The sequence below is a fragment of the Ptychodera flava genome, unplaced genomic scaffold (assembly GCF_041260155.1).
Source record: "Ptychodera flava strain L36383 unplaced genomic scaffold, AS_Pfla_20210202 Scaffold_65__1_contigs__length_701920_pilon, whole genome shotgun sequence".
NCBI classification, from domain to species: Eukaryota; Metazoa; Hemichordata; class Enteropneusta; family Ptychoderidae; genus Ptychodera; species Ptychodera flava.
This window is the reverse complement of record NW_027248387.1, coordinates 333,582-348,409: the sequence shown is the minus strand read 5'-3', so window position 1 is coordinate 348,409 and position 14,828 is coordinate 333,582. Positions and strand designations below refer to the sequence as shown.

General features: G+C 37.8%; 1 protein-coding gene across 1 annotated transcript; it reads right to left on the bottom strand.

Moving 5' to 3' along the window:
* Window positions 1-1,564: 1,564 nt before the first annotated feature.
* LOC139128693 (zinc finger protein 846-like) lies at window positions 1,565-2,494 on the bottom strand (the record flags this gene model as incomplete). Its single annotated transcript, XM_070694427.1, has 1 exon — window positions 1,565-2,494. A coding segment is annotated over one exon (930 nt), but the record flags the coding sequence as incomplete, so codon positions are not given.
* Window positions 2,495-14,828: the final 12,334 nt, after the last annotated feature.

Below are 14,828 nucleotides of genomic sequence, written 5' to 3'. Positions count from 1 at the left end.
ATCTGATCCGCCGTTTTTGAGATATCGGACCAACAGGCAGACAGACAGACAGACAGACAGACAGACAGACAGACAGACAGACAGACAGACAGACAGACAGACAGACAGACAGACAGACAGACAGACAGACAGACAGACAGACAGACATCGCTGCGACATATGCTCACGTGTGTGAACATATGAGCAAAAAACCCTTCCCACACATTTTGCAGACAAATGGCTTTTCATTTGTATGTGTCATCATGTGAACTTTTAGATCTCATCTTGTTAAAAATCCCTTCCCACAGACTTTGCAAATAAATGGCCTGTCCTTTGTATGTGTCCTGATGTGAACTTTTAGGTGTCCACTTGTTGAAAATCCCTTCCCACACATTTTGCAGACAAATGGCGTTTCATTAGTATGTGTCCTGATGTGAGATGTCTAGACTTCCACTCTGTGCAAAACTCATTCCACACACTTTGCAGACAAATGGCTTTTCATCTGTATGTGTCCTCATGTGAACTTTTAGTCCTCCACTCTGTGCAAAACCCTTTCCACACACTTTGCAGATAGATGGCTTTTCCTCTGTATGGGTCCTCATGTGAACTTTTAGTTGTCCACTACTTTGCAGACAAATGGCTTTTCATTTGTATGTGTTCTCATGTGCTTAGTCTCATGTGCAACTTTTAGTCCTCCACTCGGTGCAAAACCCTTCCCATAGACTTTGCAGATAAATGGTTTTTCATTCGTATGTGTCCTCATGTGAACTTTTAGGTGTCCACTTTGTGTAAAACAATTACCACACACTTTGCAGACATATGGTTTTTCATTTGTATGTGTCCTCATGTGAACTTTTAGAATTCCACTCCGTGAAAAACCTTTCCCACACACTTTGCAGATAAATGGCTTTTCCTTTGTATGTGTCCTCATGTGAACTTCTAGGTCTCCACTCGATGTAAAACCCTTTCCACACACTTTGCAGACAAATGGCTTTTCTTTTGTATGTGTCCTCATGTGAACTTTTAGTGATCCACTCTGTGCAAAACCCTTTCCACACACTTTGCAGATAAATGGCTTTCCTTCGTATGTGTCCTCATGTGAACTTTAGTTCTCCACTGCGAACAAAACCCTTCCCACACACTTTGCAGACAAATGGCTTTCATTTGTATGTGTCCTGATGTGAGATGTCAGACTTCCACTCTGTGCAAAACCATTCAACACACTTTGCAGACAAATGGGTTTTCATCTGTATGTGTCCTCATGTGAACTTTTAGGTGTCCAATGGGTGCAAAACCATTTCCGCACACTTTGCAGACAAATGGTTTTTCATTTGTATGTGTCCTCATGTGAACTTTTAGTCCTCCACTCTGTGCAAAACCCTTTCCACACACTTTGCAGATAAATGGCTTTTCCTCTGTATGGGTCCTCATGTGAACTTTTAGTTGTCCACTACTTTGCAGACAAATGGCTTTTCATTTGTATGTGTTCTCATGTGAACTTTTAGTCCTCCATTCGGTGCAAAACCCTTCCCATAGACTTTGCAGACATATGGTTTTTCATTTGTATGTGTCCTCATGTGAACTTTTAGAATTCCACTTTGTGTAAAACAATTACCACACACTTTGCAGACATATGGTTTTCATTTGTATGTGTCCTCATGTGAACTTTTAGTCCTCCACTCGATGCAAAACCCTTTCCGCACACTTTGCAGACAAATTGCTTTTCATTTGTATGTGTCCTCATGTGAACTTTTAGAATTCCACTCCGTGAAAAACCTTTCCCACACACTTTGCAGATAAATGGCTTTTCCTTTGTATGTGTCCTCATGTGAACTTTTAGTCCTCCACTCGATGCAAAACCCTTCCCACAGACTTTGCAGACAAATGGCTTTTCATTTGTATGTGTCCTCATGTGAACCTTTAGTCCTCCACTTTGTGTAAAACAATTACCACACACTTTGCAGACAAATGGCTTTTCCTCTGTATGTGTCCTCATGTGAATTTTTAGGTCTCCACAGCGTGCAAAATCATTTCCGCACACTTTGCAGACAAATGGCTTTTCATTTGTATGTGTCCTCATGTGAACTTTTAGAATTCCACTCCGTGAAAAACCTTTCCCACACACTTTGCAGATAAATGACTTTTCCTTTGTATGTGTCCTCATGTGAACTTTTAGGTCTCCACTCGATGTAAAACCCTTTCCACACACTTTGCAGATAAATGGCTTTTCCTTCGTATGTGTCCTCATGTGAACTTTTAGGTCTCCACTGCGTACAGAACCCTTCCCACACACTTTGCAGACATATGGTTTTTCATTTGTATGTGTCCTGATGTGAGATGTCAGACTTCCACTCTGTGCAAAACCCTTTCCACACACTTTGCAGATGAATTGCTTTTCATTTGTATGTGTCCGGACACGAACATTTAGATTTTCAGTCTGTGCAAAACCCTTACCATATACTTTGCATATTAATGGCTTTTCACTCTCATGTGTCCCGATGTGGATTTTTTTAGAGAGTTACTGCTTTGAAAGCCTTCACTACATTATTTGCAGAAAAACTGCTTTTTAATATGAATCATTGTGTGGTATTTCATGCCTTTGTGTAGTGTAAAACTCTTTCCACATTCTTCACAAACAAATGTCATTTCTTCACCATGCAAATGACTTTCTTCATTTCCATGCAAAATACTTGTAAGCTTGGACGAAATATTTTTTCTTTTTCAAAATGGGTTGCTGTCTGACTCATGTTTTCTGTCCATGGCTTCCCCTTGATTGTTGATCTTGCTGACAAGACGTTTTTGCAAGAGACGTTTTTGAATATTCTGAAATAGAAGCATGAGTGGAATAAGTGTGAAAGATATTCTACTTCAGTGTGTTATTAGTATGGAAATGAGATAGTTTTTAATGTTAAATTATTCATTATACAGACGAGAATTCAGCTGGCCGCCTTCTTGAAGTCATGCAAATTAGACTGTCATAGGAACAATTAAATGATAATATATCTTTGAAAATTGTCTTTGCAAAATCTAGATGCCAAATGAAACTGAAATTACAAAATATACAGGCTATTTGAATCTCCTCTCCGAGACAAAAATGATAAGTAGGCTGTCATATTGATAATGCTAACTAAAACAAATTGATCAAAGCTGAAATAGAAACAGTTAAAATATTTTCTTTTTGGTGAGTTTGACAAACAAAATCCACAACAAGTCATCGTTGATGACACAGTCCCTACTGTTGATGGGTACTTTGATTAAAAGTCCTCAGGGAGGATAGAGTCCTCTTCATTAATTAGGACTGTGATAAAAACACTTTGATACAGATGGCGCTCAATGGCCAAAAATGAGTTCCATGGTGGTGAAAACATACAACCAATGTAGGCCGCCATCCTAATACGAAAGGTCATTAAATGAGTCAATTAGGAATTAATCGACAGGATCTTGTCAAAAATTTTTGCATAATATCCAAACACTAACAGATTATCACCGGTACCATATTTCAGAAAGTTTGATGCACTATTTACAACACAAGGAGATCAACATCTGTATCAATTTTCTTCAACTTTGATGCAGTATTCTTACATATATCACTCTAGTTAGGAAAGTTCATTACATATGCAATGACAAATTAGTTAAAATGACACTTATAAATGTCTTTTTCACTGTTAAAGCAATGTGAGCGTAACATCTGTACAAGTTTCATGAAATTTGATGCAGTATTTCTTGACATATCAGCCTAATTATGGAACTTCAGTAATTGACATGATACTGGTACATGCCGTTAAACAAATTGATGTGCATATGTATGAAAAAGCTCAATGTCCTTGTACCAACTTTGAATTATACTGGTCGAAATATGTCTAGTTATGCCACTGTACATTAAAACATTGTAACAAAATCGCCGCCACGCAGCCGTATTTGATCTTACTGTCTAAAATCGATATAGATATGTATGACTTAAGTCAATGTCCATGTACCAACTTTGAATAAAATCCGTTGAGATTTGCCAGAGTTATGGCTCTCGACATGGAAAAATCGTAACGAAATGGTCACCATGCAACTATATTCAATGTTATCGTAAAACAAGTCAATGTTCATATGCATGACGAAGGTAAATGTCCTTGTACCAACTTTGAATAAATTGGTTGAGACGTGAATGTGTTACGGCTAGGACATGAAAAAATTTTAATAAAGTGGCCGCCATGTGGCAATATTGGATCATATTGTGAAACACATTGACGTGCATATGTATGACATAGTTCAATGTCCTTGTACCAACTTTGAATAAAATCGGTTGAAACATGTCTGAGTTATGGCTCCATACATGAAAAAATCGTAACAAAATGGCCGCAAGGCGGCCATATAGGATCGTATCACAACACAAATCAATGTGCATATGTATGACATAGGTCAATGTCCTTGTACCAAGTTTGACTAAAATTGGTCGAGACGTGCCTGAGTTTTGGCTGAGGACATGAAAAAATTGTAACAAAATGGCTGCCATGTGGCCATATTTGATCATATCATGAAACAAATTAACGTTTATGTGTAGAACATAGGTTAATGTCCTTGTACAAACTTTGAATAAGATCAGTTGAGATATGCCTGAGTTACGGCTCCATACATGAAAAAATCGTAACAAAATGGCCGCATGGCAGCCATTTTTGATTGTATCATAAAACAAATTGACATGCATATGTATGACATAGGTCAATGTCCTTGTACCAACTTTGAATAAAATTGGTTGAAACATGTCTGAGTTATGGCTGTGTACATGACAAAATCGTAATAAAATGGCCGATGGCGGCCATATTGGACCGTATGACAAAACGAATCGACGTTCATATGTATGAGATATGAAGTAATGCTTGTACCAAGTTTGTATGAAATCACTCGAGGCATCTCTGCGATATGTGCGTGAACGGACGGACGCACGGACAGATGCACGGACATGACCAAACCTATAAGTCCCTGATGGTGTCCGTGGAGACTAAAGACCAAAAAACCAAAAGACTAATCCAGATTAACCCCAACAGATATAGGTCACTTGCATCATTATAAGGACATTGAATATATGTGTCAGAGAGGCATTGAGTTCAAATAAATTTCATTTTAACGGTCCACTTTTGAACCTGCACAAAGTTAGGGTCTTCCTCATCCTCAGTGTAAAGGGTTCAGGTGAAAATGATTCTGAGAATAACGATACAGCTTCCGCTTAAAGGTTAAGTTCACCAAGGCTGACTTTTACAGTGCGCAAGTTGGTCGCTTATCTTGTAGCAGTTGGAGTTAGGCTTCACCAACTTCACATATTTGAAAAATGGGAAAAAGCGCCAAGCTTGGTGCTTTCATCATGTGATATAGCAGGAACCATATTCAGATAAGTTTCGCATTGCCCACTCTCCCTCATGTTCACACAAGGATGTACTTGCATGCATGCATACATACATACATACATACATACATACATACATACATACATACATACATACATACATACATACATACATACATACATACATACATACATACATACATACATACATACATACAGACAGACAGACAGAAAACAGACAGACAGACAGACAGGCAGACAGACAGACACACATACACACAGAGAGTCGTCACTATCTTACCCGATAAGCTCTCTTTTGTGTATATTCTTTGTACGGGAGTAAAGATTTTGTAAATGTGACTTCAACAGGCCGAGCGGAAAATTTTGAGCAAAGACTTACAATACCTGTCCGTGCATAATGGCTTCATATCTGATTGTAATCTTTACTTTTCTGTCATCCTTAGCTTCGGCTTGATTATTTGTCAAAGGCAACCCTTATTATTCTTGTTCTTTAATCTTTCAAGCCCCCTCCCACCTCGACATCAAAAGTTCCTCCCCTTAAATCACACACAATACTATCCCTCTTACATAACCAATGACCCTTAACGTTTTAACCTGACCTAGCACTGGTTTCTTAATACACTGTACACAATCACGGGTAGAGTGTCTTTCCGCAAATCTTACTTTGATCAAAGTTGGATGGATATGGCCCGTTTCGGTTGGTTCGACACACAGCATGGATGTAAACAAAAGATCCATGCTCATAGTTGCTTGTGGTTCGATACACGGCGAATGTCTCTGTAATAATCTTTAGAGACGAGGAAGTTCGTGAACAAAATTGTCGCTGAGTGAGGGAGATGAATTTCCCGTACAAAGAGGTACAATTCGTTCAATCACAGTGGAGGGACCGTGGTTCAATAAACGAGCATCGATGGCTCCCACTACATCTCTAAATTCATACCTGCTATCCTCTTTGCGTCAAGATTGATCTTCTGTGCATTTCCAGGTACGATTTCCGAGGTGATCCTTTCTAACAACAGCTGCCAAACTACCATGGCTGGATCAGCATACCGGTGCACTGCTGTTTGTATCCCCTGCTGATCTCATCCGCGCACATGCGCAGAGAATCAAACAATGCTTCGCTGAAATGACATAGCCAGCTGTATCTGTTGATTTCCTTTTAGTCGCCAATTTCGACACTCGTCATAAAATCCTAGCTCCTGTTATTGTTGTATAAGCAGCAGCGGTAATCTAAATAAAGTAATGTTGAATTTCGAATCTTTACTAAAATATGTTATGGTTTTAAGAAGTTTTAATGGTTTTAAAAGGGTGAAAATCTGCCCATGACTATATTAATTACTGCAATGATACATTTTAAGCCCGGAAAAATGACGCCTACATATCAAACCAAAACAGAAAATTTGACGTCCGTATGACAGACACTTAAAAATGTAAACTTTCAAAGTCAAACTTTCAGATTAGGGACTGGACAGAAATTACGGGGACGGTGTTTTGTTTGTTGTTTTTTGGATCTTTGACGAAAACTATTTTTTCGTGAGGACATTTTGAAGGGCTGTGAAATATCACTCATGCCTTTTGGGAATGGTCACAATTTTGTTTGCAGAATTCATGATGTGGCTTATATAGTGCTTCATCAAAAAATATAAAAAAATCATAATACATGGGCGTCTATGAGGCAAACTGTTAACAATTTTCCCCGACAAAACAAAATCATAATGTACATCTGGTATGTTTGATAATTGATTGAAATGAACTTTTCTTGAAGGCGGAGGTAAAACGTGCACGTGTTTTCCGAAACATGATTTGGGATTTCACAAAAGATGTTGATTTTCCATTCATGACAGCGTGTGAGAAAACAAGGAATTAATTTTCTTATACAAAAACTACAGTCCCTCTATCACAGTCCCTCTAGTAATATTTCTTCAGGTTAAAAAGTATTCTTTGAAAGTTCAAAAGTTAAATGACAATTATACGTTTATTACTATTGATATGGACTGCGACACACATGGGGGCACTGTCTTTTATGCATGAAAATGGGCGAGTGTCACTTAGTTCAAAGACTTTTGAAAGGTCATTATTTTCGGGCCGCGTCATTTTGAAAAAAATCAAAGGTAATGTCCGTGCTACCGCTTTCATTGCAAGAAATATTAAATTTTGCATCGCGTTTTATAAATCTAAATATATAGCCTGTGAAAAATGCAAGCTATGTTGAGATGCGACTCAATAACGTATGCCACACAAGAATATTTAAACGACTGACAGAAAGTGGCTTCTGGTTCTGGCAGCAGACATCTGGGCTGTGTTATGACTAGAAACCAAGTAGGGTCGTCCGCCCATGAGCGATGATAAAATCGACAGGGGATAAAAACGGCACTGCGCGGAAATTTACATGTTTCAAGCGCGATCGTTGACATAACGTACACGACAACTCGAGCCCAGCCTAGCTTAGGGCTGGGCCCTTTGATATCCTGGGGGTCTAGAAGATTAAAAAAAATATTCTCAGCGAATGTCAATGAAAAAAAATCAGCCAGAGGGAGCTTAGGAAAAAAGATGGCTCACTAAGGTGACAGAAAAAAAATCCATCAAAAGTTTATTTCTGTAACACAATTTTTTTTATTTCAGGGCGCCCTTGGGCGCAATTTTAAGACTCTGTCAGATACGCAATGGTTCTTTGGCCAAATAGATTTTAGGGAATGCTATTAATATAAAAACAATGAAGGCTTCTTCTTACATTGTTTCTATCGTTGTTAGGGATATACGATAAAGTAAGTGGATCAATGAGGTTTCATATTAACAGGGAACATGGTAAGACACTGATGAATCTATAGTGCTCTGACCCTGGACATGTGATCAGGCCCCACCCGGAAAATCGGTTTTATGATAGAGTGATTCGTCTTAACGATGTTTCAGAACCGAAATAGGGGGGTCCCTTCATCAGTCGCTCGGATAATTTCGTTTTCCCACATGTTTAGTTTAATGGTCCCCACTGCTCATCAAAAAGAGACGCTAGAATCGTTACGTTGTGGTTTGATTGTTGTGTGCTTTGTTACTTAGATCATTTGTGTTCGTTTATTTCCTCGTGTTTGGTTTTTTGCTTGAACGAGGATGTCTTTTATGTTATTATTCCTTTTATATGACATGATCGCCTTTTTCTGGAAAAACTGTGGCGAGTGTTTTATCGCCCTTTTTTCCAGTTTCTTGATAAGCATTGTTTGATTATGCTGGTTCTAATATACCGACTGAAGGTCGTTGTATAGACAAGTTTGTCATTACGTCATTCCTCTTATCTTTGTCGGTGAGATATTCTTGACGTTTAATTAGGTTGACTTCAATTCTGATACGAGATATTTCTGATTTTCTATAATCTCCATTAGAAGTTTTCGTGTCAAACAAATTTTTCACATGAACTACACGCAGTTCAAGATGCATAAACATTTAAATATATGTACAAGTATTGTGTTCCAACTGATTATCTAATGTGCAACACTTTACTCCGCACACGGTAGAGAACTGTACATTTGTTGTTGGGGGAAAAGTATCCAAATGAGGAGTGCGAAAAAAAAATTACCAGTAAGCAGAGAGTGAAAAACGATTGAACAGTGGACCAGGCACGAAAAGCCGCTTAAATCATCCAGAAACCCCGGATATTGAATGGTCATCCCCTTAGACTAGTTGACCCCTCTAGCTGGTCAGCTATCGAAAACGTCCGTACGAGCTGTATAAGTCTTTAAAACTATGTGACACTCGCCCATTTTCATTCACAAAAGACAGTGCCCCTATGTGTCGCACTGTATGGCTGTGCCTACATCCGGGGCCTATATCTGATGCAGATAGATTAATTTTGCGTCGAACCCGTACGGTGTATGTATGTCCTTGTTGCATTATATTAGGGACTGGTCAGTTTCTTCAGCCTGGGGGGGGGGCCGGTGGATTCATGGGGGTTCACCCTGTTTTGACTTTGGTGATAGGGGGGGTCACCATGTTTTGAAATGCCCAATAGGGGGGGTCAGTGTGTTTTTGAATTTTGACACAGGCTCATCATTGCCTAAAATGCTAGTGTCAGCCACAAATTTCATCATTCAGTTGTATTTTTCGGCGCGCCCTTCGGGCGCGTAACTTTAATAATCAGTCATATTTTTCAGCACGCCCAACTTTAACATATCAAGCATACATACATCAGAGATATCTGTATGTTCAATATTTTTCAGCGTGCTCTTCAAGCGCATTACTTTAATATATCAGACATTTTTCAGCATGCTCTTCAGGTGCATGACTTTAATATACCAGGCATATATATCAGAGATATCAGGATGTTTCATATTTTTCGGCGCGCCCTTCGGGCGCCATACTTGAATAAATCAGAGATATCTTGATGTTTGCTAAGTGAAAGTGTACCATTATGAATCTGCATTTCATATGAAAAGGATGACAAATTCTGTTCTCTCTATGAGAATTCAGTATGAGAAAGCAACTTGCACAAATATTTCACAATATATATTTGATACAGTGACTTATTTTAGAGATAGAAAAATGACAAGATATCTTTCCTTCTCATTGATGCAATTATTTTCCTTTGTTTCACAGTTTTCTGTAGAAAGATGCTTTTTTATGAACAAAATAACAGTTAAAAAAGGCAGTTTTTGTCATTATTAGCTGTGCTTTTATGGTTTCAATGTTACAAGAAAAGATCCTCTCGGACACTGTACACATCAGATTTGGCTAAAAAAGCTCTCTATGGCTCCTCAGGAAATTAATTGGATGGTTGGCAAGTCTAACACCCATCAAAGTTTTTGATTCACTGCTTTTTCCTCTTTGATATTAATGATTGACATCCATTCTGTACAACAGTTCAGGACATCTGGTTAAGCATAGAAAGTGTGAAATACATTCACAGCTCATTCAAAATACAGCTCATTCAAAATGTACTGTATTCAAACTTTAAGATTGACACTTTGAAAGTCCTATCTTACAACTGACATGTCAACAATTTCATTAAAACATAGAATGACTATTTAAAATATAAATATACCGGTATGTAAAATGTAAAATATAATACATACATATATATATATATATATATATATATATATATATATATATATATATATATATATATATATATATATATATATATATATATATATATATATATATATATATATATATATATATATATATATATATATATATATGTAGATATATATGACGTTATGTCCACCTTTTATTTACCTATGTCGCGCCCCGGGGGGGTGTCACCCTGTTTTCGAAAGTTGGAATAGGGGGGGTCACCCTGTTTTCAAAATTTGGAATAGGGGGGTCAGCCACTTTTTGACGTCGGCAAAAATAATCCACCGCCCCCCCCCCAGGCCGAAGAAACTGACCATTCCCTTAGCAAGGCAAAGCCGAATCACATAGACTGAACGATGACATATCTACATGCATTTAAATATTAAAGCTTTTAATTCCCAAGTTCGTGATCAGTGTCCACGACCATTTCGCAAGCCTTTAAACATTCAGACGTAAAGTATTCCTCAAGGTTGTATCACTCCGTGTCTCCATCTATTTACAAATATTATGACATCGTTGTCTCCTGCCATCCCAAACACATTTTTGTTAAGGAAGAATGCAACAAAATCGTTAGCTAAGGGCGCGAACACAGACTCATGGGCGGGAACAGAGCAGTAAATATACACAACGTCCACTGTAAACGCGACGCGACGCAGACATTCGATCTGTGTGAATGCCAAGCCTGGGCGCAGTATTATCTAGGGTCTCGATGTCGACTTTTGGCTTTCGCCTAGAATTATGGAGTATGGGTGAAGGTCAAAAGACGACGGCGAGATCCTAGACAAGGGCGGCCTGAGTGTTAGACAGGAGGATTACATGTTATATGATTTTCGGACAACTTGAACAAAAAGTTGTGCAAGCATTCGCTTTGTGCAAATTACGCCATTAACATATGCTACAGCGAGGGAAAACAACGTGAAGCAGTGAAACAAAATCCGATACTCTGATATTTCCTCTGGTTGAACCGTCACTATTATGTAACCTTTAACTCTTGCCTGTAAGGGGGGACCAATTTGATTTCGGGGGGGGGGACTGAAGGACACGGGTATAGCAGTATTTTTCCCCGCCACTGTTGCAGCTTTTTTTCCTATTGCCTGTCCTTCATCACTTTACCACATCTGGGAGCAACGTATTTTCACATCACTACCAGTTCTTTGATATTAGATTCTTCAATAACTTTAAAAATTGGCACCTCATTGGAGGCGTATCGAGCAAGAATTGGTTGTGTCACCAGGTACCTGCAGTCAACATTGTGGCCCCCATCGTCTTACGCACGCTTTTGTATACTAATTACCCAAGGAGTAATTTCGTCTGTTCGTCTCCTTTTCATGCTGCTGTTTATGAGTGGCAACGTCAAACCAAATCCCGGACCTGATACCCATTCACAGGCAACTTCGATAACAAAAAATATCTAGGCACGATTATACATTCGTCTGAAATAAAAGAGCAACTCCAAACAATAGCGTCTCGAAAACTGTTAACCGATTGTCTGGCTGAATCTCAATGTTATACTTGAATAATACAAATGGACTAGAAAGCCGTATAAGTAACATTGAAAACACTTTGCATGCCATCCGTCACACTACTTTTTTCGAAAGACTTGGATGCGACCGAGAACACAGAGAAAGATTTAATCAGGGAAAAACTAGGTATCGCAAAGGACATAATATTTGAACGAGTACATGGTTGTTGCAACGTTTACATTCTTCAAAGACGAGGACCAACTAAGAAATGTTTAAGTTGAAGGGAACTTCGGTCAGTATTGAAGACGAATTTTCGCTACGAATGAGAGCAATGCTGAATAAGCTATTAGCTAAAAGGCGTGTGATTCCTATTCTTGACAGCTCAGCGAAAGTAAGATTGAACAATGATAAACTTGTTGCCTCGTTAAAACGTGAAAGCACGACGACAGTCGCTATAGTGCAAGCTGATGAACGCCACCATCGACTCAGCTAGGTAGACGGCCGGTCATAACATGACAATGAACCACTAGCTATCCTTGTTTTGAACGTTCAATTTGCAAAATAGTATTTTTGAGGGTTGGGATATGGCCCAGCAGTCTGTCTGTTGCTTCTCCACTAGGTGACTGGATGCCGTATGTTGTGACTTCGGTCGCGATTGAAAATAGCGTATTATCATATGTTTGAGGTAAACACACGTCATTTATCAATGTTGTATTTGTCAGCTGAACTTTTCTACAACTAACACCAGGTATGATCAATATGTAACTAAGGTCACACCAAAATTCGTGAGCTCACTATTGATAACGAGCATAATTAGAGAAATTCATTAAAGGGACAACGTCGGCCATTTTTCAGGAATTTTGTTTGATGCGAGATAATACTTATATTGTTGACATGTTGAAAGATACTGAATGAATGGATGACCATGAAGATATTCGACCTCGTTTTAGACAAAGTCAATAAAACCATCGTGAAAATGAATTAATGGTCATGACCTTTAATTCATTTTCGCGATGGTTTCATTTACTTTGTCTAAAACCGGGGTTGAATATATGCATGGTCACCCATTCATTCAGTAAATTTCAACATGTGAAGCAACATAACTAGTATCTCACATGAAACAAAATTCATGAAAAATGGCCGACTTTGTCCCTTTAAATATGCACTTGTAATTACTTATTACATAATGAACATGTAGGATCAAACGATAGTAGAGGTACGCTCAAAATCTGTGACCTGAATATTAACATATCCTAGCTAATTAATCAAATTTACTAAATATACAAATGATCTCATGATAAGACTGTCCTAGTCATAAACATAAAACATCAGCAGACCTATGTACGATCAATATTTAGCGGTTGTCTAGTCGAAATCGGTACACTCAATACTGATAGAGACAAATGAGAGAAGTTTATTAAGTAATATGCAAATTCGCTTAAATTAGGTAAGCACGTCCACCATACTATTAGGACGAATATAAAAAAAGTTTGAGTACCTGGGTGGTTTCATCAAATTTGGTGAAGTACATTTACAGTATAAGTCTAATGGTTTAATTCATTAAATATGCAAATAACCATTCATTTTGGAGACCACACCAAATCCACAAAAATCTATTCACCTATAAATCTTTTTATGATTGTGCTGTATACCGAAATTTCACGGCAACCTGAATCTTTGGTTTCCAAGTTGCAAGGACATACATACATACATACATACATACATACATACATACATACATACATACATACATACATACATACATACATACATACATACATACATACATGCATGCCATGCAGCATGCATGCATGCATGCAGCATGCATGCATGCACACACACACACACACACACACACACACACACACACATACATACATACATACATACATACATACATACATACATACATACATACATACATACATACATACAAACATACATACCTGCTTGCATGCATAAATACATGCAGACAGACAGACACATTACATACATACATTTTTACAAAATATAACCTCCCATATATGCCCAACCTATAAACATCGGCTTGCACCAATTGATACCGTCGCTTATAATAATGTAAACAAGAGTTTATTGCATTCTGACTAAAGTAAACATTCCATGCTTATAAAGATCATATGGCCAGATTTACCATAACACGCTATCAATTTGACAACTCCTTTTATTCTACCGCGCTGTTTTCCAGAAAACTTAATTTTATTTTATTCTTACCAATCCGACTACAGGTGGAATTTGGGACTTTCTAATTCGACCAACTTATCTTGACAAAGTATTTTGAACATTTGATTTTTGATAACCTACAGAGAACAATACTATGTACGGTACAGAATATGTTTAAGTGTTGTCTTCAGGATAGTTGCCTTTATGTTTTTCAATCATCCAAGATGGTAAGCATATCACTTATGCATTGTCGATTAAAAGGAAATCTGTAATAATTCGACACAAATTATTTCGGCTTTATTGATTTTCTATAATTCGATGATATAAAATCATATTTTTTTTCCGGTTGAATTGATCGGGCTTTTACAGTACAAGTGTTACATACAATATAAGTCGATTAATTTAAAATACTATTTACCTTAAATTTTCGAGAATTGTATCATTAATATATAAATAACATATCAGCATTAAACAGCACAATAAAACCATTCACACAGGCAGTACCTGAATTTGGATGAATGACCTACACCATTTCACCCGTGTACCAAATTTGAAAGCAATCGGACCATTTTTTGAGAGAAGAAGAAAGAAGATGCTTTTACAAATATGGCAAAAATAGAAAAACATAACTTAAAATAGAAAGCAGCTAATATTGACATCAAACCAACAGCTAAATAAGTGTTGCCTAAGTTCTTGACTTTTGGCCGTTTTCACATTATCTTCTACCTCATTTGCATATATTTATGAGACTGACAGGTTCATTTTAAGACAACACATCTACACCG